The sequence below is a fragment of the Onychomys torridus genome, chromosome 1 (genome assembly GCF_903995425.1).
Source record: "Onychomys torridus chromosome 1, mOncTor1.1, whole genome shotgun sequence".
Classification (NCBI taxonomy): Eukaryota; Metazoa; Chordata; class Mammalia; order Rodentia; family Cricetidae; genus Onychomys; species Onychomys torridus.
In genome coordinates this window covers 32,329,089-32,354,381 of record NC_050443.1, presented here as the reverse complement: position 1 = coordinate 32,354,381, position 25,293 = coordinate 32,329,089, and the positions used below count along the sequence as shown (strand labels likewise).

The window sequence follows — 25,293 nt, the reverse complement described above, 5'->3', positions numbered from 1 at the left end:
GGCTGGAGAGGTGGCTCAAAGGTTAAGAGCACTGACTGCTTTTCCAGAGGTCCTGAGTTCAATTCCCAGCAACCACATGGTGGCTCACAACCACCTATAATGAGATCTGGTGCCCTCTTCTGGCCTGCAGTCATAAATGCTGTATACATAAATAAACCTTTTTTTTTTTTTTTTTTTTTTTAAAGCATGTGAGTCTTATTAATGGCCATACCATGAGTGGGCTTATGCCTTCAAAATGTCTCTTAGTGCCCAAGCTCAGTAGTACAACATTTTTAAAGACAAAAGCCACAATTATATCAGTGAAGGATTTGGGGTGGCCTCGTAACATTTGTTCTCTTGCAAAACTCAGCATATTTTCAAGATACCACATGACATTATCTTTGATTTACACTACCTTTCAGTTATTTTAGTTTTATGTTTTAGCTTGTACAAACATTAATTACTCTAGTTAGCATATCTGGACCATGGTCAGGGTCACAGACCAAAGTGTTGCCAGATATGGCTGTTATGGTTCTCATGGGATAGAAAGCTGAGAAGTGTCTAAGCAAGCACAGTTGTGACAAGATGGTGTTGCCTTAGTCATTTCAATATGAGCCACATATGGGTGGCACGTGACTGTAACCCCAACACTCACAAGGCAGAGGCAGGTGGATCTCCGTGTTCGAGTTTGAGGCTATAGTGGGCTCCAGGGCAGCTAGGGGTACATAGTGAGTCCTTGTCTCAAAAAAGGAAGAGAAAAAGAAAAGGATCTATTTAGGAAGAGAAAGGAGATGAGGGAGGAAGGAAGGTAGAGAGGAGGGGTGCTATGGTCAAAGTCTGCTATACACAGGTAACTTACATGTGTGTGTGGTAAAATATTTTATATAATTACTATATGCCAATATAAAATAGTGTTTGAGAAAGAATGGAATAATACATGGAATTTGTTCAGAAGGAACCCTGTGAGGCATGGTTATTGACAGGCAGCTGGTTCTCAACCTGCTTTCCCAGCAGAACCCCTGAGTCTTCTTTAACATGAGTCTCAAGCCATTCCCTCCACAGTTTGCCTCTTTCCCGGAAGGAGAAAACATCCCCGAGCCTGCAGGGTGTTAGAGCGTTCTATGAAGAGGAGACCCAGCCTGACAGACTGACCACTCACTCACTCACAGCAGCAGCTCCTCCTCCAAGGCTTGGCTCCTTCGTCGTGCCTTGTTCTCCCATACAGGCAACCTCTCTTTCCACTTAAGAGTTGGAGGCTGAGTCAGAAAGAAAATTAGAGGTAGACATGGCCCCACTCATTGACGCCATGATAAGTCAGTGTTTCTGTGTAGTGAATGGAGGGAATGCTCAAAGAACACCCCCCCATCCCAATATCCCTAACAGAAACTCCTCCTCATCTACTTGGCTTGAAACTCTGAAGTTAGTCACTGTGACCAGCAGAACTGTAAAAAGCTGTTAAGAAGGAGGGGGAGGAGGAGGAGGAGGAGGAGGACAACAACAACCTGTAAAAATGCCATAAAGCCAGAATACAAGTGACATTATCCCAGCAGGCAGAGGGGACATTAAACCCTCCAAAGAAGATACTGGCTTCATTTCTGTCACATTCTGACTTTCAGTTGTTAAAAACCATCAGCTGCCTTTCCTGATTGGTCAGAAACCCCAGATGGGAGCATGAGGCCAAGCCAGAGATAGCAGGGATGCAAGGCTGGTGCTTACCATCGCCTCTGGAAATGTACCCATGTAGAAAGCAAGCCCAACAAAAAGCATCCAGCCCAGCACGATCATCACCAAAAGAAAAATAATTTCTGAGCTACAATCACACGGTAAGAGATCTTGGCGAAGGAGCGAACTCATGAAACCTTCCAGTTGATAGATGTGTCAAATATTAGTTCCATTCCTTGGTTCCAAAGGATCCGAGGCTTTCTAATGAAGAAGTTGGAGTCTGGGAAGGCATTGTGACATCGCTGGTCATGTGACTTAGATTCAACATGCCATAGATACTTCCCCTGACAGTACCTCAGCACTGTAAGTTCGTGTACCTTACTGAATAGCACTACCACAAGGTAGGTACGATCATTATAACCCATTTCACTAGGGAGAAAAATCAAAGCTCAGAAAGCCCAAAGGACTTACACCAAGGGGCACCAGGGCACACTACTGATGTGAGAACAGGTTTGAAATATTGTTGACAGCTGCCAATGAAACAAACTGAGGTCTAGGAAAACGATACATTTATTTTGTTTTATTTTATTTTTCTTTATTTTGAGACAGGATCTCATGTATTCCAGGCTGGCCTCAAACTTGCTATATAGCCAACATTGTCCTTGAACCCCTAATCTATTTCTTCCATCTGCCTCTATTTTTATCCCTACAGGACCTCTCCTATCTTTAAGATGGGGTTCCTTTTCTTTTTTATTAAAGATTTATTTATTTATTATGTATACAGAAGAGGGCACCAGATCTCATTACTGACCTAGTCTGGTGATCAGATGGCCAAACACCCTAACGGTCGTGCTGGAACTCTCATCCAATAACTGATGGAAGTGGATGCAGAGATCCTCGGCCAGGCCCCAGGTGGAGCTCCAGGTGTCCAATTGTTGAGAAAGAGGAGGGATTGCAAGAGTGTGAATTGTTGAGACCAAGATTGGAAAAAGCACAGGGACAAATAGCCAAACTAATGGAAACACATGAATTATGAACCAAAAGCTGTGGAGCCCCCAACTGGATCAGGCCCTGTGGATAAGTGAGACAATTGAATAGCTTGATCTGTTTGGGAGACACCCAGGCAGTGGAACTGGGACCTGTCCTTAGTGCATGAGCTGGCTGTTTGGAACCTGGGGCATATGCGGGGACACTTTGCTCAGCCTGGAAGGAGGGGACTGGACCTGCCTGTACTGAATCCACCAGGTTGAGCTGAATCCCCAGGGGATCTTTGCCCTGGAGGAGATGGGAATGGAGGGGAGGGGTTGGGAGGAATGTGGGGGTGGGGGCAGGAGGGGGGAGGACAGGGGAACCCATGGCTAATATGTAAAAATAAAACACAAAGATAAAAAAAAAAAAAGATTGATTGATTTATTATGTATACAGAAGAGGGCACCAGATCTCATTACAGATGGTTGTGAGACACCATGTGGTTACTGGGAATTGAACTCAGGACCTCTGGAAGAGCAGTTGGTGCTCTTAACCTCTGAGCCATCTCTCCAGCCCCAAGATGAGTTCCTTTAAGAGGAGGGATACTTCCTCAAAAGCGCTTGGTACTTATATTCTTCGACTCCACTGGTCCTCTTTTCTAGTTGTCAAAAGAATCCCTGGCCTTTTCCCAAAAAAGCCTCCAGTTAGCACAATGGTTTTCTTCCCAACTGTCCTGTGGCCAATTTCCTTTTATGATCAAACTTCCTAGATGAGTGGTCTACACCCAAATCCCACCTTTACAATCTACACGTTTTTCCATGTGTTTCATTCTGATCTAGCTCCAAGTTCAGAATTTAGTTGCTCACTCAGACATCATCAAAGATCTCATTTTTGTCAAGTATAGCAACACATTTTGTTATGTCTGACCTCCACGTACACACTCTACTATAGTTCTACATGCGGGCAACTCCATATACACAGAAAGACACAGAAGGTACTCTCTCTAAATGGTTTTGCTAAAGATGATCATACTTCACTTATGACTAGGAAACTTGCTTTCCCTGAAACAATACACCCAAGTCATTAAAATGAATCTTACAAAACCATGTGTGATGCTATGGAATCCCAGTTTTAGGGAGATTAAGGCAGGATGACTGCTGTGAGTCTAAGACCAGCATGGCTACTTAGTAAATTCTCTTCCAGCCAGAGCTCTATAGTAAGACCCTGTCTCAAAATAAACAACAACAAACCTGCACTCTTTTAGACAAGTTCTGTATAGCCCTGGCTGCCCTGAAACTCATAGAGATCCATCTGCCTCTGCCTCCTGAGTTCTGGGATTAAAGGCGTGCATTACCATGTCTAGCTTTCTTTTTCTCCTTCTCCTTCTCCTTCTCCTTCTCCTTCTTCTTCTTCTTCTTCTTCTTCTTCTTCTTCTTTTTGTCTTGTTTTTGTTTTTGTTTTGTTTTGTTTTGTTTTTCAAGACAGAGTTTCTCTGTGTGGCCCTGGCTGTCCTGGAACTCACTCTGCAGACCAGGCTGGCCTTGGACTCAGAGATCTGCCTGCCTTTTCCTCCTGAGTGCTGGGATTAAAGGCATGTGCCACCATCACCTGGCTCTTTTCTCTTCTTTTTTTTTTTTAATGATAAATCTTACTGAAGTATAATCTACATATGATTAAAACTTACTCAATTTTAATGAAGGGGAAAAAAACTGCTGCTGAGTTTTAGAATCAGTCTTGTACCACCACCATCAAAATGGAAATGTTTTTGACCACCTCTAAGGAGTATTGTGCACTTCACCTCAGTTGCTGGGTTCTGGAGACCACTTGTGCATTTTTGTGTTTTTTTTAATTTTTATATTTTGTTCTACTTAATGTGCATGGGTGTTTTGCCTGCATGTCTGTCTGTACACCACTTGAGTGCCTGATGTCTACAAAGGCTAACAGAAGGCATTGGGGTCCCTATAACTGCAGTTACAGACAGTTGTGACCACCACGTTGGTGCTAGGAATTGAACTATTTGTGTTGTTGTTTTTTGAGACAGTAGTTTCTCTTTGTAGCCTTGACTGTCTTGGAACTCACTCTGTAGACCAGGTTGGTCTGGAACTCATAGAGATCCACCTGCCTCTGACCCGAGTGCTGGGATTAAAGGCATGCACTACCACCATTATTATGTCTTTCAAATTTCTCCAGATAATTTTTATGTTTTTTAAAATTTTATTTTATACATATGGGTGTTTTGACTGTGTGTATGTCTGTGTACCACTTGCATGAAGTGTTATGGAGGCCAATTAAGGAAATTGGATCCACGGAACTGGAGTTATAGATTGTTGTGAGTGCTAGAAATCTACCTTCTGTGTGTGTGTGTGTGTGTGTGTGTGTGTGTGTGTGTGTGTGTGTTTTATAACAGATTCAGAAACTTTATTTTTATTTGCATTGGTGCTTTCCCTGCATGCATGTCTATGTGAGGGTATCAGATCTTGGAGTTACAGACAGTTAGCTACCCTGTGGATGCTGGGAATTGAACCTGGGTCCTCTTCTCTGGAAGAACAGTCAGTGCTCTTAACTGCTGAGCCATCTCTCCAGCCCTCCCACCTTCTTATTTTTGAGACAGAGACTGAGTTCCCAGAACTTGCTGATTAGTCTAGACTGGCTGGTTAACAATGCTCCAAGGACCCATCTGTTTCCACCTTCCCAGCACTAGTATTACAGGGCCAGGTCACCAAGCATGGCTGTTTTAAATGGGTTCTAGGGAATGAAGTCAGGTCCTTAATGCTTGTATAGCAAGCACATAATTCTCCCCAACCTCCAATCTTGAGTACTTGTATTTCTGTAAGACAGGCCTCTCTGCCCCCCAAACAGGGTCTCACTATGTATCTGTGGCTCACCTAGAACTCACAAACATCCGCCTGCCTCTACCTCCTGAACATAGGGACTAAAAGTGTGTGCCACTATGTCCGGCTTGAGGTTTGTTTGTTTGTAAGATAGACTTAAAAGTGGGGTTATGGCCCCAGAGAAACTAGGTAAAGAGGAGGACACTAAGAGGGACATGCATGGATTGCCCCAGGAAAGGGTTAAGATCTCCTAGGTAAACTGAAAGGGGGAATAGAGGGAAGGGGAGGGGAAGGGAGGAGAGGTGGGAACATGGGGGAGAGATGGGGAGGGAGAGCAATGAAAGAGATATCTTGACAGAGCATACCATTAAGGGGATGGGGAGAAATCTGCAGCTAGGGAAAATCCCAGGAACTCACAAGATTGTCCCCCAACAAAGACTCAGAAGCATGATAGGAAAAACCACAGAAATAGCTGATCCAAGCTAATGGGAGCTCATGGACTCTGGACTGACAGCTGGGGAGCCTGCATGGGACTGAACTAGGCCCTCTGAATGTGGGTGAAAGTTTTGTGGCTTGATGTGTTTGTTTGTGGGTCCCCAGGCAATGATACCAGAACTTATCCCAGGTACACAAACTTGCTTTTTAAACCCATTCCCTATGGTGCAATGCCTTACTCAGCCTTAATGAAGCGGGGAGGGGCTAGGTCCAGTGCCAACATGGTATGACAGCCTGTGTTAACTACCTAGGGGAGGCCTCACCTTCTATGAGAAGGGGATGAGGGTAGGATGTGAGTAGGTAGGGGGGGAAGTAGGGAGGACAGGAGAAGAGAGGGAGGGGAAACAGAGGTTGGTATGTAAAAGGAAAGAACAATTTTTTAAATAAAAAAGTATATTTAAAAAAGTGGGGTTATGAGATCAAAATTACGTCAGATTACTGGGGCTGGAGATATGGCTCAGTAGTTAAGAGCACTGGCTGCCCTTCCAGAAGACTGGGGTTAGATTCCTAACATTCATATCAAATGGTTCACACCTACATGTAACTCCATGTCCAGGAGATTTGATGCCCTCTGCCTTCTGAGGGCACTTGTACACACTTGGAGAATATAAACTCACACAGGCACATATACACACATACAGATGAATGAATCCTTTTTCTGTTTTATTTGTATCAGTATGGGTGTTCTGCCTGCGTGTATGTCTGCACACCACTTCCATTCATTCCTGGTGCCCACAGAGGCTGGAAGACAGCACTGGATCCTCCTGGAACTGGAGTTAACAGACTGTGGTGAGCCACCATGTGGGTGCTGGGAATTGAACCCAGGTCCTTTGGAAGAACAGCCAGTGCTCTTAACCATTTAGCCATCTCTTCAGCCCCAAATAAATAAATGTTTAAAAAACAAAAAAACAAAAAAACTCAATCAGATTACATCACTCTTTTCTTCATAACCTTCTTCCAGTGGCTTCTCTTTCTTAGTAATGGCCTGAGAAAGAAAACAGCAATCCCTGCCATATATGATATCTAGGCAGCTTGTTACGTACACAACAGAGCTGCTTATCATATGGCTAAACTCAGTACTGGCGGAATTCGCCCTGTGGATCCAAGCTAGATCAGTTCATTCTTCTGTCGGACAGAGACATCCCACAGAATACTAACACTAGACAAGGTCACTGAGACCACGGTAAAGAGAAACACAACAGGACCACGTGATAGTGTTGTCAAAACAGAAATGAAAAGAATGAAACACCAAACGGCCTCCTCCCTGCTAAGCCACCATCCCTCTGCTGCTTTGCCAGGACAGCCTTCTTGTGGTCCAAGTGTGCCCATCTTACACAGGATCTTCATTGGTAAATTAGCCACTGCGGTGTGTCTGCTTCCGAGAGCACGAAGTCCAGAGTGAGCCTCTTCTTCCACCTTCCACCAAGTGTCCAAATTCCACAACAGAGCTTCAGACACCATCTCCCTGAGCTGTACCAATGTCCCCCCAAAACCTGCTCCCTGACTGTGAGGAGCAGTAAACCTCATTTCTTAACTACAGCTATGGTCCAGCCTCTGGCAGGAAAGTCTCCTCAAGTCAGAGTCCTGAGAAGTATCTTTAGAAAGCCCCACATTGGGTGCTGGGGATTTAGCTCAGTAGGAGAGCGCTTGCGCGCAAGGCCCTGGGTTCAGTCCTCAGCTCCAACAAGAGAAAAAAAAGCCCCACACTGCAGTGTCCTGACTTTATCACTGCAGGACTATCTGGAAGGCTGGCTGAAACAGGCTGCCTGGCTGGCAGCTGGGAGCAAAGGTCAGCCAGAGTTAGGGACCTGAGTTCCATCCCCATCATCCAGAACAAACAGCTTTCTCAGGCTATCCCTAGAGTCTCTGGTTGACTAAGTCTATATCTCTCATGTTAGATAAAAATTTGTTTTTATTTTATGTGTATGAGTGTTTCAGCTGCTTGTATATGCACCATGAGAGTGCCTTATGTCTGAAGAGGCTAGAAGAAGGCATCAGGTTCCTTGGAGCTGAGGTTACAAGTAGTTGTGAACTGCCTTGCAGGTACTGGGAATAGAAGAACCTTGCTCCTCTGCAAGAGCAGCAAACTGCAACAAACAGCTAAGCCTGCATTTAACATTGTTTAAATTATCTATATGTGTGTCTATGCATATGAGTGCAGATACCCTGGGAGGCCAGAGTGTCCTATACCCCTGGAGCCAGTTTCTCCAACTCAGGAATTTGCATTTCTAACAAGTTATTGTGAGGGCACTATGCCAGAAACAAAGATAGATTTTGCTAGCTATGAAGCTGGAGGAACCTCACCCCCAGGGCTTTCCCTCAGATCCTGCTGCACCAAAGATTTTCAGAAGTTAGAATGAAAAAGACAGTTTATTAAACAAAAAATACAAGGCACAATTAAAATGTTATGTGGCTTAAGAAGGATGCTCTATAAGACTGATTTTTAAATGTGGCGGTATGCTTATTTCCTCATAGAATTCTTCTATGGTAAGTGATATTATAAGGTGATTTATGAGATGTCATGTGTAGGCATGGATCAAAAGAATGAAAGCCATTTTGCTATATAGGTCACACAAGGCTGATGTGTTCTGATCCTAAGCGTAGCTTACTAGCCATTTTAATAATCTTGTTTGTGATGCTTGTCATGAAAGAGAATATAATTTCTGTGCAGTTGATTTTTGGTCATTCGTGTCAAAATTATTTTTTAATTTTAGATTTACTTTATGAGTGTTTTGCCTGCTAGTATGTGAGCGCATCACGTGCATGCAGTGCCCACAGAGGCCAGAAGCGGGCGTGAGAACCTGTGCAACTGGAGTCACAGACGGCTGTCACGTGGGTGCTGAGACTTGAACTCATGTCCTCTGGTTAAGAGCAAGGGCCTTCTCTCTAGCCCTATGTCGAAATTCTTGACTCTTAGTAGAAGTTAACCAGATCCAGATAAATGAGGGGACCTTTTCCTTACCCACGTCATCGTGGCTTTTCGATCTTTTTTTTTTTTTTTTTTTTGTCATCTTCTTCACTAGCTCTAACAAGACTCCCCTCGATTTCTCCCTGTCTACTCCGAAACTTTGATTTTGAATATCCAGCTACAATTTTCGGCTTTGATCGTCCGTCCTTCCGTCCGTGTCCCCCCACCCCACAGTACCCCGCCACCCCGTTCGCATTCTGGGCTGAAATCAAGTCTTTCCCGGAACTGGCACGCAGCCAGCACCTGTTTGCTCATGGGTTCTTCCTAGCTGTTTCCCTCAGCAAGCCGAGGTGTTCTTCCGTCTCGCGGGACGCTGCGGTCCCCGGAGCTCCGGGTCGCTTTCAATCTCCGGCTTTGGGCGAAGCCTGGGCCCAGAACCCGCCCGAGTCGGCTGAAAGGAAGAAGCGGGGCGGGGCGGGTCGCTGCGGTCTCCCAGGCTGCGGGTCCCTGTCCACGTCCGGCTCGGGCACCGCCTAGGCGTGCATCCTACAGGGGTCCGCCCACTGGAGGGGCGGGGACCTTCCTCCGCGGAGGTTTGGGCCTCGGCGGCCTCCGTCCGCAGCTGGCTCGGGAGAAGGCGCGGCGACCGCGGCGGAGCACCCCATCTCTGCAGACCATGGAGTTCGACTGTGAGGGCGTGAGGCGGCTGCTGGGCAAGGTGCGGACGGGCGGCGGGCCGGGAGGGCCCCGGCGTTCTCCTCACCGCACGCTGCCCTGCTCACACCCTCCCTCTACGCTCCCCGCCACTCCCCCATATCCTTTCCCTCTCCCCCCCGAATGGTTTTGTTGCATTGACACATCGACTCATCCTGTTGCCCAGGCTGGCCGGGAAGTTGCGGCAGTCCTCCTGCCTCAGCCTTCCGCTGGCGTGCCTCGCCTCCCTTGAGTGAGTCACTCCCAGCAACTCTACCTGCTTTGAAAAATCCCGATTATCCGATTGTGGAAGCGATTCCTCCTGGGCGCGCTTGTGACTGTGTTCCGCTCACCTAGACTGTGGCCACAGCGAAGGTGCTCACGACGCGAGTGCAGGCCCAGACAGAGCTTGACGGTGGAAAGGTGGAGGGTTCTTCCACCCTCGAGTCTCACCTGCGTCCCGGTCCCCGAGGCGGGATGCTCAGCATTCCTGATTCCCGCCCACGTGCAGTTAAGGGCCTTCTCTTTCAGAAGTTAGTGATCCTGATGGGGCAGGTTTCCCTTGGGAAGAACTGGTCTTCTTGGACATGGAGGTGACTCTCTTGCGGCAGGTTTTACATCTGTAAGAGTTTTAAGAGCTCCAAGATTGATATCGTTTAGTTTAGTTTACCCGTTGTAGTTCAAGCTATCCACCCACTCAAGGCAACACCCTGCCTCAGCCCTGAGCGTTGGCATTTCAGGCTTGAGACGCCACTTCTGACTTGAAGAGAAGTACCATTGGGCTGGGCTGGGTGTGGTGGGGCACGCCTTTAATCCCAGCACTCAGGAGACAGAAGCAGGCGGCTCTCTGAGTTCAGGTCCAGCCTGGTCTACTAGTTGAATCCCAGGACAGCCAGAGCTACATAATGAGACCTTCTCTCAAAATACAGAGAAGAAAAAGAACAAACAAAGAAAAGTAGGATTACTACGCTGCCTGTGTCTCTTTAGGGGTGTGTACACCATACCCTAGGACAGGAATGTTTATAGCAGACGTATTTATAAAAACGAAGTATCAGAAACAATCCAAGTGTTTTTTAACAGGGATGTTCTGTAGTTTATATATTTCAAAAAACAAAAAAACCTCTGGTTCCCTAATCACTATATTCTATTCCCTGATGAATCACCTTAAAACATATTTAATGTGAATGTTATTTTTAGATGTTGCCAATGCAGCGTGTGTGTGTGTGTGTGTGTGTGTGTGTGTGTGTGTGTGTTACTAGGGCTTGAACCTAAGGCTTTATGCATACTAGGCAGGCACTCTATCACTATGTCCTTAGCTGCAACATTCCTTTTTTTAAAAGGTTTATTTTTATTTATGCTTATGTGTTTGCATGTGCATGTATATACTACTTGCTGTGTGTGGTGCCCATGGAGGCCAAAATAGGATGTCAGAACCCCTGGAGGTAAAATTACAGGAAGTTTTGAGATATCTAGTGTGAGTGCTGGGAGCTGAACCCTTGGTCCTCTGGAAGAGTTTCTAGTACTCTTAACCATCTCACCAGCCTGCATACCCTTTTTTTAATGGGTCTTATTATGTAGCCCAGGCTGTCCTGGTGGAACCCTTTGTGTAAACTAGGCTGGCCTCAAATTCTCCATGATCCTCCTGCCTCTGCCTCCCAAGTGCTGGGATCAAAGGCATACACCACCATGCCTGGCTTGTTTAATCTTTAAGCAGCTCTGTTTTCCAATGCAGCTTTATCATCTCCCCAAAGCAGTGCAGATAGGTATGGGGGCATCCTGATTCCCTCCATCTCCTCCAGCACTTACTGTTGTCTTTCTTTCTTTCTTTCTTTCTTTTTCTTTTTCTAGAGAGGGTTTCTCTGTGTAGTTTTGGTGCCTGTCCTGGATCTCATTGTGTAGACCAGACTGGCCTCAAGAACTCACAGAGATCCACTTGGCTTTGCCTCTTGAGTGCTGGGATCAAAGGCGTGCGCCACCACTGCCCGGCTGCTGTTGTCTTGTTTTGATTATGGTTTGTATCTTGACTATGCTGCGAGTCCTCCAACCTTTTTTGTTCATTTTCAAGATTATTTTGGCTGTTCTAAGGCTCATGAATTTCCATGTCAATTGCAGTTTGGTGTTGAGATATGTGTGTGCTGCAGACAGAAACCAGGCCTCGTGGAGATCCTAAGCAAATGCTTTATCATTCAAATACCTCTCCAGCCCAAGTTTTAGACTTTTATTTAAAAACTCAGTTGGCTGGGCAGTGGTGGTGCAGACCTTTAATCCCAGCCCTCAGGAGGCAGAGTGAATTTCAGGACAGCCAAAGCTGTTACACAGAGAAACCCTGCCGTGTGTGTGTGTGTGTGTGTGTGTGTGTGTGTGTGTGTGTGTGTGTGAGAGAGAGAGAGAGAGAGAGAGAGAAAGAAAGAGAGAGAGAAAGAGAGACAGACAGACAGACAAGAAGCAAACAAACAAAAAATTCCTGTGAAGTTTCACTAAGGGATTTTGCTGAATCTTTTGGGCAATATTACTCTCTTGATGTTTTCAGATTCACAAAGACAGGATGTCTTCCCGTTTAAAGCATCACCTTCGTACCTTTCTGAAGTTATTTCCGAGTATCTTCATTCTGTTTCTGTATACTGATAGATTTTCCTCCTCCTTTAATCCTCATCAAGTCTAGGGAGTGGGAGTATTATTTCTCTTTGCAGGGAAGAAAATAAGTTGAAAGAGGTTATACGTTGTCTGCAGGGCCACAGAGAAAGCCAGGAAGAGGCAGTTCACCTGCCGGTAGCAAACTCTTGCTTGTATTTATTTTCCCTTTGAAACCCAGGATAGAGGACTAAAGGTGGGAGGGAAGTTGAGGTGTCCCTCTAGCGAAGGAGGCATTCAGAAGAGAGTTAGGGACCAACGGGCTGGTTAGACACCTGCCATCAAGTGTGACAACCTTGGGTTTGGTCCCAAATGGTGGCAGGAAAGAACCAACTTCCCAAAGTTGTCCTTTGCCATCCACATGTCTACCCACACATATAGAACTGCATTAAATAAATAAATTAAAATCAATTAAGTTTTTTTTTTTAGGTGGATGTTCAATAGTGATGAACTGTTCACATCCTGTGCTGTCCCTTAGGCTTTCCAGGTTATTTGGAGGCATTTAGATTTAACTAATCAAGGCTTGGAGTTAAACTTGGGTTTACTACTTTACTTGGTATCTGACTTAGCAAATTGCATGGATTCTCTAGATTTCATTTTATAAAATAGAGCAGTTATAAACTCTACTTACTCTTTAGCACCATGGTTTTAAAAGAGTAGATCATCGGGTTGGGGATTTAGCTCAGTGGTAGAGCGCTTGCCTAGCAAGTGCAAGGCCCTGGGTTCGATCCTCAGCTCAAAAAAAAAAAAAAAAAGAGTAGATCAGAAAGACTTTGGGTGGCTGAGACAGAGAGATGGCCAGCTTGAGGCCAGCCTGAACTATAGAGTGAGACACTGATTAGTAATGAATCAGATACTGGTGACACCTGTAATGGTAAAGTCCTGCTCTGGGCTTGGCATACAACAGGCGTTAGTCTTGTTCACAGCTTTGTTTTTATTCCATGCTCATTCCTCTCATTTCAGTACAAGTTCAGGGATCTGACTGTAGAAGAGCTGAAGAAAGTGAACGCGTTTTTCCCGCACTTCAGATATTCCATGGACACCTACGGTACAAGTAGCATCCTCCAGCCCTTCTTGCATTTTTTGGATTACTAAGTATTTGGTCTAAAGAACTTCCAAATTATGTTTCTTTTTCTTTTTTAATCTCTGAACTTGCCATGTAGCCAGGGATAGCCTTGAACTTCTGATCCCCATCCTCTGTCTCCTGAGTGTTAGCATTACAGGCAGGTACCTCCACTCCCTGTTTTCTTTGGTGATGGAGGTGAAAGCCAGGGCTTCATGCATACTACCAACTGAGCTACACTCCAGCCCTTTTGTGGTTTTGAGACAGGATCGATAATGTACCCCTGGCTGGCCTGGTACTCATTATGTAGCACAAACTGGCTTTGAGCTCATGGCAGTCCTGCCTCTACCTCTCAGGTGCTGGGGTTACAAGTGTAGGACACCATGTCTGGCAAGTTACATGCCTCTTAGGAGGGGAAGGTGGGCTTCGAACTTGGATTTCAGTGTCCTCTTTCTTATTTGTTTGTTTTTGGCATTTCTCTGTGTGCAGTCACATACTTTGATTACTGTTCTCTCTACTCCTCACTGATGTTTTGGAACTTTTCTTTCTTCTAGTTTTCAAGGATACTTCCCAAAAAGACCTGCTGAATTTCACTGGTACTATTCCTGTGATGTATCAGGGTAAGTACAGAAGCTGAGAGAATGTGGGACTTCTCTACAGGAGAGGCTTACTTAATAAGAACTTGATTTTACATACACCTGAGGTTTGTTCAGGACCTTACCAGATCTGGCAGGATCCTGTATATGTCAAGGAAGGCCTAGATTAAGGTTAATTCTGTTTAACAAACACTTGTTGCATAGTGTCCAGTAGGCTGGTGGGGTCTGAGGATAGAAGAGAGCCTGACAAATAGAGACATACACTGGGGAGAGAGGGGGCCTTGCTCTCCATAATGGAACATCAGAGTCCTGTGTTTCCCTGCTGACATCTATGCTTGTCCCTCTCCTTTCTGTGATGTGGCACTCTACCTGTTCTGTAAGTAAAAAATGAAGCTCAATCTGGTCACGTGACTGGCTGAACACCACTAGTGTTACGGTGTATAATAGACATTTTAGAGTTCAGTGACAGGTTGAGATAGTAAAGATTTGCTCAAAAAGAAAGAATAAAATCATTAACAGGGGTTGGGGATTTAGCTCAGTGGTAGAGTGCTTGCCTAGTAAGCCCAGGACCCTGGGTTCGATCCTCAGCTCAAAAAAAAAAAAACAAAAAAAAAACCATTAACAGTCTCTGTACTTAACTGTCCCCTATTTACTGTTATGTTCAACAACATAACCTTTGGTATAGTAGAAGATGGATTATACAATATCATTTGAAAAACACCAGCAAAGCTCTATTTTCAAAATAGTTCCTGGCTGGTCAGCGGTAGCGCATGCCTTTAATCCCAGCACTCGGGAGGCAGAGCCAGGCAGATCTCTGTGAGTTCAAGGCCAGCTTGGTCTACAGAGCTAGTCCAGGACAGGCTCCAAAACTACACAGGGAAACCCTGTCTCAAAAAACAACAAAACAAAACAAACAAACAAACAACAACAACAAAAAACCCCAAAATAGTTCCTGAAGCAGTGCCCACAATTCTACCATTCAGCATTTGTTGTTGCTGTGTGTGAAGTAGTACATGTATAATCCTGGACTTAGGGTGCTGAGACAGAAGAGTCGAGGCCCCATCTCTAACAAAACAAAATGTCATTCATTCACAGTTCAGATCAGCCCAGAAAGAGTACCAGCTGGAGGGACTAATACACAGTAACTAATACTTACTAGAAATTCTCAGGAGTGTTTCTCCTGATTCAGTTTACTTGATTACTGACTAGATAGAAGGCATAGGAATAAATGAACTCGATAGAAAGAGTTGGTGCATTGAAAAGAAGGCTTTGGGAGATGCAATCAAATAGAAGAAAAATCTCCTAAGAAGGGGTTCAGCAATGGACAGTGAGGCTTTGGAAGACTCCTTTAAATGTCAGGCATTTCCCTGTGTTAATTCCTAGACCATAGCAAGCCTCTCTGCTTCCTGTCTCCCCAGCCAGTGGTGACCTTCCATAAGTGTGCAGAGGCTTTTTCTGCCTGTGATTGAAGATGAAAGCCTTGGCCATGGGTTCTGCAGAGGCTGCAGAGTGGGAAGCAGGACAGACAGAGCTCACCTGTCTTTGCTTTCCTTACCTGTCTCCTGCTGGGATCTCAGCCAGTTTTCTGACTGTTGGAACTTCACTCACACCTGTGAGTTGTGACTTGTGTTCTCTGCTTTTCTTCATTAGACATTAAGAAGAAAGGGAAGGGGATGAGGAAAGAGAAGGTGGGAAGGAAACTGGTTCAGGTCCTTTGTTTTGAGGCAAGGGGATAGTTCTTTTTTTGTTGTTGTTGTTTTGTTTTGTTTTTTTGTTTTGTTTTGTTTTTCGAGACAGGGTTTCTCTGTGTAGCTTTGCGCCTTTCCTGGAGCTCACTTGGTAGCCTAGGTTGGCCTCAAACTCGCAGAGATCCACCTGGCTCTGCCTCCCAAGTGCTGGGTAAAGGCATGTACCACTCCCCCCCAACCCCCAGCAAGGATAATTCTTAATACTCTGCTGATTTCAGTTTTATCATTTTAATAATCACAGTTTCTAGGTATTGTGGTAGCCCCTCACAAAGCTGGGTTTTAAATCCTAAACATCCCACATGCGAGCCCTCTACCACTGTGCTACATTCCACACCCCAGCCCCGAGAAGGGGTTATCTTAATACCATCATTGTTGTGGAGCTCACTGATACTCTGCCTTTCCTATAGTCTTGTGGTTAGGCCATTGATCTTTATGCCAAGTCTTCATCAGAATAGCTGTTTGCAAAATTCCCCTTCTCCAGCAGAAATCAAACCTAGGGCTTTACACATTTCATGACTAGTTATTGCACTTGGCAAACCCTACTTCAGATATGTCACCATTGGCCAGTAACTACCTTCTGGAGGAGTATGATGGTGTATCTTTATACTTGTTGGTCCCTTTATAGTCTGTGATCACATGGTTTTGTAATCATAGGGTTTTTCTATGGGCCAGTAGATAGGAGTATGCCCATACCCACATTGTAAATACTTAGGTCAAAGCCACAGGGGATGGTTCTGAGAAAGGCCAATATAAAATCACTACATTGCCAGGTTTTAACATGTCTGTAATGTGCTAATTGCAGTCCTGGTTGCATATCAGCATGGTAAGGGAAGCTTTAAAGAAATGTCTAGACCCTGCTGCGTCGCATGTGAATGGTGAGAGATGTGGGCAGAGTGCTTTCCGTGTTTATAAAATATGTAGTTATGGCTGAGTATTGTGCTGAGTGGGGAGGAAGCAAGATGAGAAAAGTAGCTTTCAGTGGAAGGAGGGTTTCCATACTGAGAAAAAGATTATAGTGAAGAAGAGAACTGTTTACATTCAACTTACTTCCAAGTAGGTTTAAAAGTCCAACTCATAGTGTTTGCCATGCCAGATACTGTAACGGGCATTTATATACATGGGTTTCATCCCAACAATGCTATGACATAAGAACAAATACTACTCTCATTTATAGAGGAAAGGACTGAGGCAGAAAAAGGTTAAGTGACTTGGGTAAAGTCATACAGCTAATATGTAGAAGTAGGTACCCTGGTTCTGAGCAATGTTCTCAATAGAGTGTAAGACATAGTTAGGCTGTGAAGCAGGAATAAGTGTTAAGGATAAAATAGTTAAAGTGTGTTTTTAGATGTCTAGTCAAAGTTTAGTTTTCACTTACGTTGGATTTAGCTTTGGGTTTTGTGGCAACCAAGGCAGACACATATTCTTGGAAGATATGACCTACATGATTAAAATCGAAAAGCATGCAGTCAGGTTCCTTCTTACCTCTTCTTCCTCCAGAGTGGTTTATTTTGTTGTGAAGGGTTAAACAAGGAGCCTCAGAAGAGTTGAGAAACTCAGGTAGTGGTAAGAGCACCTGCCTGCAGGCAGCCAAGAGCAGGGCTAACAAGGTCAGGATGTGAGAACAATATCCACTGGCGTTACCAGGCCCTGAGACGACAAAGACCAAGTCTACCAATAAAAATGTCTACCCTAAAAGTTCCTTTTTCAAGCCGCCTGGGTCTGGGCACAGTCCTTCCTTTGTTGTTCTAGGTAAGGGACAGTCGTCTCTGTTTAGGTCGGTCTCTTATTTTCACATAGCGTTGATCATTCTCGATCTAACATAATTACAGTGCTGTTGATTGAACCCAGAGCCTCATGAGCCAGACAAATGATCTGCTGTTAGACCCATTGATTCATCTTTGACCTGTTACCATAAGCCTGCTTCTTTTTCTGAAAAGAATATGGAGCACTTCTAAAGAATAGTGCTTCTAAAAGATTCGTGGACCATTTGTGTATATGTGTGTGTGGGGGGGGGGTTGTTCAGAACCCTACCCCAGTCTCATTTTTGGAGTGTGGGTCTGTTGGGTTGTTGAAAATGCAGCTCATTTTGACTCTGGCCCACTCTAAGCTCCAGGAACCTGCATGGTTTCAGTGTCGTGGAGTCATGCTGACGTACACTAGAATTTGAGGGTCACTAAGAAAAAAAACTGGCTCAGCTTCTCTAAGTTCCATGTGTCTAGCCCAGTTATGGTTCATAGTACCTGTGATTATTGAGCTGCTTGAGAGCAAGTGTCTGACTACAGTTGGTTCATTCATTCTTTTTCATCTGTTTGTCCGCTCTTATTTATATGACGGACTTATTTAGCAACTAGTATATTAGGCATAATACCTGATGCTGGGAATGTAGAAAGGGATAAGAGAGAATCCACAATAGATATTTACACTGGAGAATAGCAGGCTGGGTAAAAGTGAATAATTTCAGTGTAGAATAAATACAGAAGTAGAGAAGCTACAGTAGAGAAGCCTGGGATGAGAAGAGGAAACTGCATAGAAAAGATTCTGTGTCCCAAGCTTACAGTGCAGCACATCCTATCAGTCGCTTCTGAATTGTCAGTCTTACCATGGTGCTGTGGTCAGACCCTCTTCCCAATGCAGAGAAAATGAAAAGCAGGATGGTTCACATTCATCCTTCATGTACAAGCTTGGCGACCTTTTCTTCCTTTTATTTCAGTACTGAGAGCTGAACCTGGGGCCTCACACACACTGGGCAAAGCCTCGACTGCTGAACTACATTTCAGCCCCTTTTTTATTTTGAGGTAGGGTCTTGATGTCTAGACTGGCTTCAGACTTACAATCCTCCTACCTTAGCATCATTAGGTAGAATACAAGCTGTTATCACTGTGCCCATCTACCTATTCCTAAAATCCCATCTAGCTGCATTCTACATGCCCACGTATGTGTCACGATTGTTTATCTGTCCAAATAGGTAATACATACAACATACCTATTCGCTTCTGGATTTTGGATTCTCACCCTTTCGCTCCACCCATTTGCTTCTTGAAGCCAACTGCAAACATGGAAATCTCAATTGGAAAACATGTGGATGCCAAAGGCAGAATATACTTGCCCTACCTCCAAAACTGGAGCCATGTAAGATCAAATTGAATTTTCCTTAAGTTTTGTTTTCTGAATGTTTGTCTTTGATCTTGATAGTACAAGTGAACATACTGCATCTTCCTTCTTTCCTTTCTTATTTATTTATTGTTTGTGAGTCAGGGTCTATCATGTAGGCTGACCTCAAACTCAGAGATCTGCTGCTTCTGCCTCCCAAGTGCTGGGATCCAAGGCATGCACCACCACACTAGGATAATCTTTCAATTACATTCTCCATGTGAACTTTAGAAATAGTTTGAAATCGAGCTCTCTTGAAGTCTTTGAAGTTCTCCAAACACTGATGACATGAGCCTCTACGGCTGCCTTCTCCAGGTCTGGGAGCCAGCCAGCGTTGTTTCATTATCATTTGCCACTTGAGGGGTTACACAAAAAGCTGTTAGTAAAATACTGGGACTCTGTTCCCTAATCCCTGCCTATTAATAATTCTTATGCTATATAGATACGTGTAATTTTACCTGCTTTTTAACTTTGTGTAAGTTCATCATACTCTATGTGATCTGTAATGTGCTTTCTTTAACTGATTTTGTGTGTGTGTGTGTGTGTGTGTGTGTGTGTGTGTAAGAGAGAGAGGAACCTACGTCCTGAAGCGTGGTAGGCAAGCATTCTACTAAGTTTTGTCCGCGTTGGCCTTGACCAGGCCTTGAACCCTTCTGCCTTCCTCTCTGAAATAGTTGTGATTATGGTTCTGCACTCCAGGCCTCACGAAGGTTTTCATTTTGCAGTGCTAAGGGTTGAACCTCAGGCGTTGCTTGTTACACCCCAGCCTGTCATTCAGTTACTTAAAAAATTTTTTTTTTAATTTTATGCATTATTGCATGTGTTTGTATGTGTGCATATGCATGCATATGTGACATGGCACGTGTGTGGAAGTCAGAGGACAATTTATGGAAATCAGTTTTTTATCATGTGAGTTCCAAAGATCAGACTCAGGTTGTCAAGCTCAGCAGCAAGCACCTTTACCCACCAAGCCATCCCACTGACCCTTCTTTGTTCATTTGTTTGTTTCTCGAGACAGGGTCTCACACTGAATCCAGAGTTCTCTGATTGGCTAGAAAGGCCTGCCATCAAGCTCTAGGGATCCTCCTTCTCTAGGAGTTACAGCCACACACTGTCACATTAGCTTTTAAATAGTTGCTGGGGATCTGAGCTCAGGTCCCGCATTTTTGCATTGCAGGCACCTTACTGACTGAGTCATCCCCTCAGCTGTTTCTTCTTTTTTAAATTACCTATGTTACCATTTTTTAAAAACTATCTTCAAAATATATTTTGATATCTGTGCCCTGTTTCAGGATCTTCTCTTTAAGATTTCTTTTATGAGGGCAGGAGAAATGACTCAGCAGTTAAAAGCACTGGCTGCCCTTCCAAAGGATCCAGGTTCAATTCCCAGCACCCACATGGCAGCTCACAACTGCCTATAACTCCAGTTCAAGGGCATCCGACACCCTTAACACAAACATACATGCATGCAAAACACCTCTGCACATAAAATAAGGATTTATTTTATGTAATTTAATGTTTACCTGCATATATGTATGTGAATCACATGTGTGCCTGATGCCCATGGAAGACAGAACTAGGCATCAGATCCCCTGGAACTGGAGTTATAGGCAGTTGGATAAACCCCAGTCCTCTGCAAGAGCAGCCAGTGCTCTAACGGCTGAGCCATCTCTCCAGCCCTCTCTTCTTTTGTAAGGAAACACACAGTAAAGTTTTAGAGATAGAGGACTTCTGTCTATAGTTTGTTTTTACATGCTTTAGGAAATAGACATAGGGATAGAGTATTGTTTACCAGCCTGGATGGCGGATATATGCTATTTTTGCAGCTTCTCTGTTAATCTGAACAGCTTCTCTATTAACCTGAAACTATTTCAAAATTAAAAGTTTTAACCCTGTGTATTCTGCTACAAAGTGTGTTTATCCTGTTTTCCTACATTTGGAAGGTATTGATTTAGCATTTTCCTCCTTGTATTGTACAGGTATGTAGAATATAGTCCATGAGCTCTCTAGGGAAGCTACTTACTATATGATAGAATTTATTTGTACGTTTCAGTTAAGAATGTTAAAACAAGCCAGGCAGTGGTGGTTCATGCCTCTAATCCCAGCACTCAGGAGGCAGAGGCAGATGGGTCTCTCTGAGTTCCTGGTCTACAGAGCTAGTTTCAGGACAGCCAAGGCTATGCAGAAAAACCCTGTCTCAAAAAACCAAAACCAAAAAAAGAATATTAAAATAGTTAAAGGAATTTTGTATGGTGGTTTAGAAAAATGGAAACATAAGTGAATATAGTTCACCTTTGACAACCTGGGTTTGAAGAAAAGGTTAAATCATAAATGTGTAAAATAAAAAGACAATGTATTTAACTATTGCTACCAGAAAGTCTACATAAATCTGTTATAGTGAGGTTAACATTTACAATTCTAGCACCGAGGAGACTGACGCACCACAATTAGAGGTTTGAGCCAGCCTGAGCTATACATAGCAAGTTCTAAGTCATCCTGGACTACAAAGTTCAAGACTTTAGAAACAAATAGTAGTCTCAGAACTCCCCCAAAATAAAACACAAAACCCTAAAAAATAGAAAGCTTGTATGTAGCTGGGTGGCAATGGCGCATACTTTTAATCTGAGCACTCAGGAGGCAGAGCCAGGTGGATCTCTGTGAGTTCGAGGCCAGCCTGATCTACAAAGCAAGATCCAGAACAGGCACCAAAACTACACAGAGAAACCCTGTCTTGAAAAACAAAACAACAACAACAACAAAAAGCTTGTATATGTTCATCCACACAAGTGTACTCTGATTGTGGTGGCACATGCCTTTGATCCCAGCACTTGGGAGGCAGAGGCAGGCAGATCTCCATGTGAGTTCAAGGCTAGCCTGGTCTATAGAGTGAGTTCTAGGACAGCTAGGGCTACACAGAGAAACCCTGTCTTGAAAAACCTAAAAAAAAGAAAAAAATCACATATGGTACCATTTACATGTAACAACAGTGTGAACAAACAATATTAAAACTGCATATGCTGGGCGGTGGTGGCGCACACCTGTAATCCCAGCACTTGGGAGGCAGAGGCAGGTGGATCTCTGAGTTCGAGGCCGGCCTGGTCTACAAAGCGAGTTCTAGGACAGCCTCCAAAGCTACAGAGAAACCCTGTTTCAAAAAACCAAAAAAAAAAACAAAAAAAAAAAAAACAAAAAAAACTGCATACAGTGAGCTGTACCATGTGGAGTATTATTGAGGTTTCCTTCTGTTTCCATCATGTGAGGTTTCTCATGGTTCTCTGATTATTTAAAAGTCTGTGTAATACTAGAAGATGACATGGGATGTCTGTCTTGCGTTTTTCACTGTATAGTAGATATAGCATACAATGCATGTGTTATTTTTGTTATTGGTATGGCCTCCAAGGCTGAGCGTGTAACTACGTGTAAAGTACTTGCCTAGCGCACACAAGGCTGTGAGTTCAGTTCCCAGCACGGATGAAGAAAGGAAACGGGCAGGGATTGTAGTGAAGACGGAGAGCAGGCTCTCAGTAGGAAGTCTGGGGGGGTCAGTAATGTAGGTTTTCAACTGCGCATCATTCAAGGGTCACCTTGACTGACTGGTAGTATCAAACTAGGGTTCTTTAGAAAAAATGGTGTGTAACTTTTCCCTTGGCCTGTATTCTTCAGCCTAAATCTGTCATTGTTGGATTAATTAAAGAAATGATCGCCAAGTTTCAAGAGGAACTTCCTCTTTATTCGGTGCCATCATCCGCTGAAGCGCAGCAGGTCGATTTGCTAGCCTATATTGCGAAGATCACGGAAGGTGTGTATTCTCAGTCAGCTCACCTTAGAAGTTGAGAAGTTAGAGTTTCTCACTAGTGTTTCGTACTCTTTGCTACTTAAATTCAGTAAATAAGTATATGAATGTGTGTGTGTGTGTGTGTGTGTGTGTGTGTGTGTGTGTGTATGTGTATGTTTAATAAAAATTCCTCTACATTAGTCATAAGGTATTGCCATATAGTTCCAATTAAGGTTTGTTAAAATGTAAAAATGTCACTCTTACATAGATGGATAAAATCGTTCTTGCTTTGTTCAAAGCCCCTCATAAATTAATTATCCAAACCTTTATCATTACATATTTCTGTAGCTTTTTGGCTTATTCAGTATATGGGACCAGAAGTGTATAAGTCTGAGTTTCTTATTGGGGATAAAACCAAATATTCATTCCTAGAAATTTTCAGTAGGATTTTTGTGAACGCTGAGGTCCAAGGTCAATGTTGCGTGTCTTCCTCAGTCTTTTACTAGGATATAACAATTACGCATAATAGTGGGTTTCAGGATGACATTTCCATACATGTGCACAATGTATTTCTAGCCTGTTCACCCTGAACCCTTCCCTTGTGCTCTCCCTCCCTCTCTTTTTTTTTTTTTTGTATGTGGAGCTGAGGATTGAACCCAGGGCCTTGCGCTTGCTAGGCAAACGCTCTACCACTGAGCTAAATCCCCAACCCCTCTCTTTTTTTTTTTTTTTTTAATCATTCCTTTTTATTTTTTTAATGTGCATTGGTGTGTTACTTGCATGTGTGTCTGTGTGAGGGTGTTGCATCCCCTGGAACTGGAGTTATAGAAAGTTGTGAGCTGCCCTGTGGGTGCTAGGAATTGAACCCAGGTTTTCTGGGAGAGCAGCCTGTTCTTTTAACCACTGAGCCATCCCTCTAGCCCCAAATAAAAAGTCTTAAATGTTTATAATACTGTCTTTAAAAAGGAGAACCTCTATGTAAAACAACATTCCATATAAGACACCGTTTTTCTTGGGGTGGGGGAGTGCAATGTTTTAGTCTGAGTCCGGATCTCACATAATTCTGACTGGCCTCACTGTGTAGCTGAAGATCACCCTGAACTCCTAACCTTTCTGCCTTCTCACAGTTGCTGGGATGACAGGCATGCACAGAAGTGCCCAGACTCCCTCTCTTACGCCTCCTGCTCCCTAGATGAGGTGTCACTGTGTGACCCAGGCACTGCCTCCGTCTCCTGGTTGCCAGGCTTGTTTCAGGCTCCTGTCCTTGCCCTCATTAGTTCAGCAAGTTGGTTGGGTTTTTTTGTTTTGGTTTGGTTTTTAGTTAACCTATAGGATCTCTATCCGAGCTTTTGAAGTTTGTTTTATTTTTAAGAAGATGCTAGAATGCCGGGGACCAGTCTCAGCGGTTTCGGGGGTCTGAAGGATGGGATACCTGGAAGGCGCAGTAATGACTCAGAGACAGTGCTCATGCAAGCTGACAGGTCACTTTGGGCTTCTGCAGTTGCTAAGTTTCTTTTGCTTCCCTGGCTTCTCTTAGTTTCTCGTAGCTACTTTTCTAACTTCTCTCACTTTGGCTTCTGCTTTTGCCCTGGTGACCTCAGTCTTTTATTATTGTAAGGAAAGGGGGAACAGAAAGGAAAGGAGAAATCACCCAATACAAAATGTTCTCATGATTCCAAAATTCTTAGAAAATCATCAATATATTCATCATCTTTTACTAAACACAGGAACTATCCCAGCCTTAACACCAAAGCAAGCATAACCTATTTTTATTATTAATGATTAAACAGTCTTTTGAGCACTTGACCCAAAGGCTAGCAACATGCAATTTTGCAAAAAAGGTAAAAATAAGAACAGTGATCAATGTACCAGACAGTCATTTCCTTCTCACACAGCCTGCTCCAACCTCAAAACCCCTGTAGATGCCTATGTTCCTCCTCAGCCCTCTGCAAACACCAAGCCCCATGACTGGTGGGCCACAATGACCTCACACAAGAAATCTGTCCCTGTAAGTCATTATCTTCTGTCCTTCTATGTCCATCAATTTCAAGGAAGAACTAATCTAATGTATAGAGCTTCTGTGAAAGGAAGCTCACCTTTCTTGGCAGCTCCTTACAGTCTAGGAACCCAATAAAGCTTGTAGCAATCACTCCATCAATTGTCACATTATCTCCACACTCCTTCAGGAGGAATAAAAAGTATCTGAATTGAAGTTGCCATCTCCCTTTCTTGGTGGAGGCCACTATTTTCCTCCTATTCTAGGTTCTCACACTTTTAGTTTGTCATCCCATCTATATGTTATTCCATCCACAGTCTTCACCCAATACCCCGTAGGGTCTCAAGTTTTACACAATGTCCTTGGAATATCCTCAGAAACTGAATTATTCATTGTGGCCAACTTAAGTCCAGTGTGTTGATACATTTTATACCATGTGCTATAGTTGACCACACATTCGGTACAGTTTATCCAAGCCTGTAAAGCTTCCCCAGGCTGCAGGTTCTTTCCTATGAACTGCATAACTGCCTTAACCCCAGCCTGGGTGATCATCTCTGTATAATTTCCTGTGAAATTTACTTCACTCCTTTCCTGTGAAATTTACTTCACTCCTTTCCTGTATCACAGAAATCACCATTGGTCTAAGAACACAGAACATGAAGATCAGATAGAAGAAAAAGACTAGCATTACAAGAAATATTTATATGGAGGAGGGCATCTTATATGCTGTCCCCAGCACTAGAAAGGGTTTTTGGAGGGAGGGGGACAGGGGAACAAGGTCATACTCTGTGGTTTAG

General features: G+C 43.8%; 2 protein-coding genes across 5 annotated transcripts in view; one reads left to right on the top strand and one right to left on the bottom strand.

Moving 5' to 3' along the window:
* Positions 1-1,142: 1,142 nt before the first annotated feature.
* Spty2d1os (SPTY2D1 opposite strand) lies at positions 1,143-1,764 on the bottom strand. The gene is made up of 2 exons (XM_036204328.1): positions 1,696-1,764; positions 1,143-1,235 (listed from the first exon to the last, which is right to left on the bottom strand). The coding sequence occupies exons 1-2, from the start codon at positions 1,762-1,764 to the stop codon at positions 1,143-1,145; spliced, it is 162 nt and encodes a 53-aa protein (XP_036060221.1).
* Positions 1,765-9,404: 7,640 nt separating this feature from the next.
* Positions 9,405-25,293, top strand: part of Uevld (UEV and lactate/malate dehyrogenase domains) — a 36,832-nt gene continuing 20,943 nt past the window's right edge. The window contains exons 1-5 of one of the 4 annotated variants that reach the window (XM_036166302.1): positions 9,405-9,562; positions 13,132-13,216; positions 13,786-13,851; positions 18,541-18,704; positions 22,389-22,524. In XM_036166302.1, the coding sequence (XP_036022195.1) occupies positions 9,521-9,562; positions 13,132-13,216; positions 13,786-13,851; positions 18,541-18,704; positions 22,389-22,524 (493 nt within the window). In that variant the 5' untranslated portion in view covers positions 9,405-9,520. Of the gene's footprint in view, positions 9,563-13,131; positions 13,217-13,785; positions 13,852-15,271; positions 15,440-18,540; positions 18,705-22,388; positions 22,525-25,293 lie in introns of those variants that run through there. The other 3 variants (XM_036209526.1, XM_036209535.1, XM_036166311.1) reach the window with 3 other exon arrangements.

What these genes read in the sequence shown, in the direction of transcription:
- Spty2d1os (XM_036204328.1), bottom strand. Translation starts at nt 1,764, where the DNA reads ATGATCGTGCTGGGCTGGATGCTTTTTGTTGGGCTTGCTTTCTACATG. An exon ending in GTACATTTCCAGAGGCGATG is followed by an intron (nt 1,236 to 1,695) that starts GTAAGCACCAGC and finishes TTTCTGACTCAG; the next exon opens with CCTCCAACTCTTAAGTGGAA.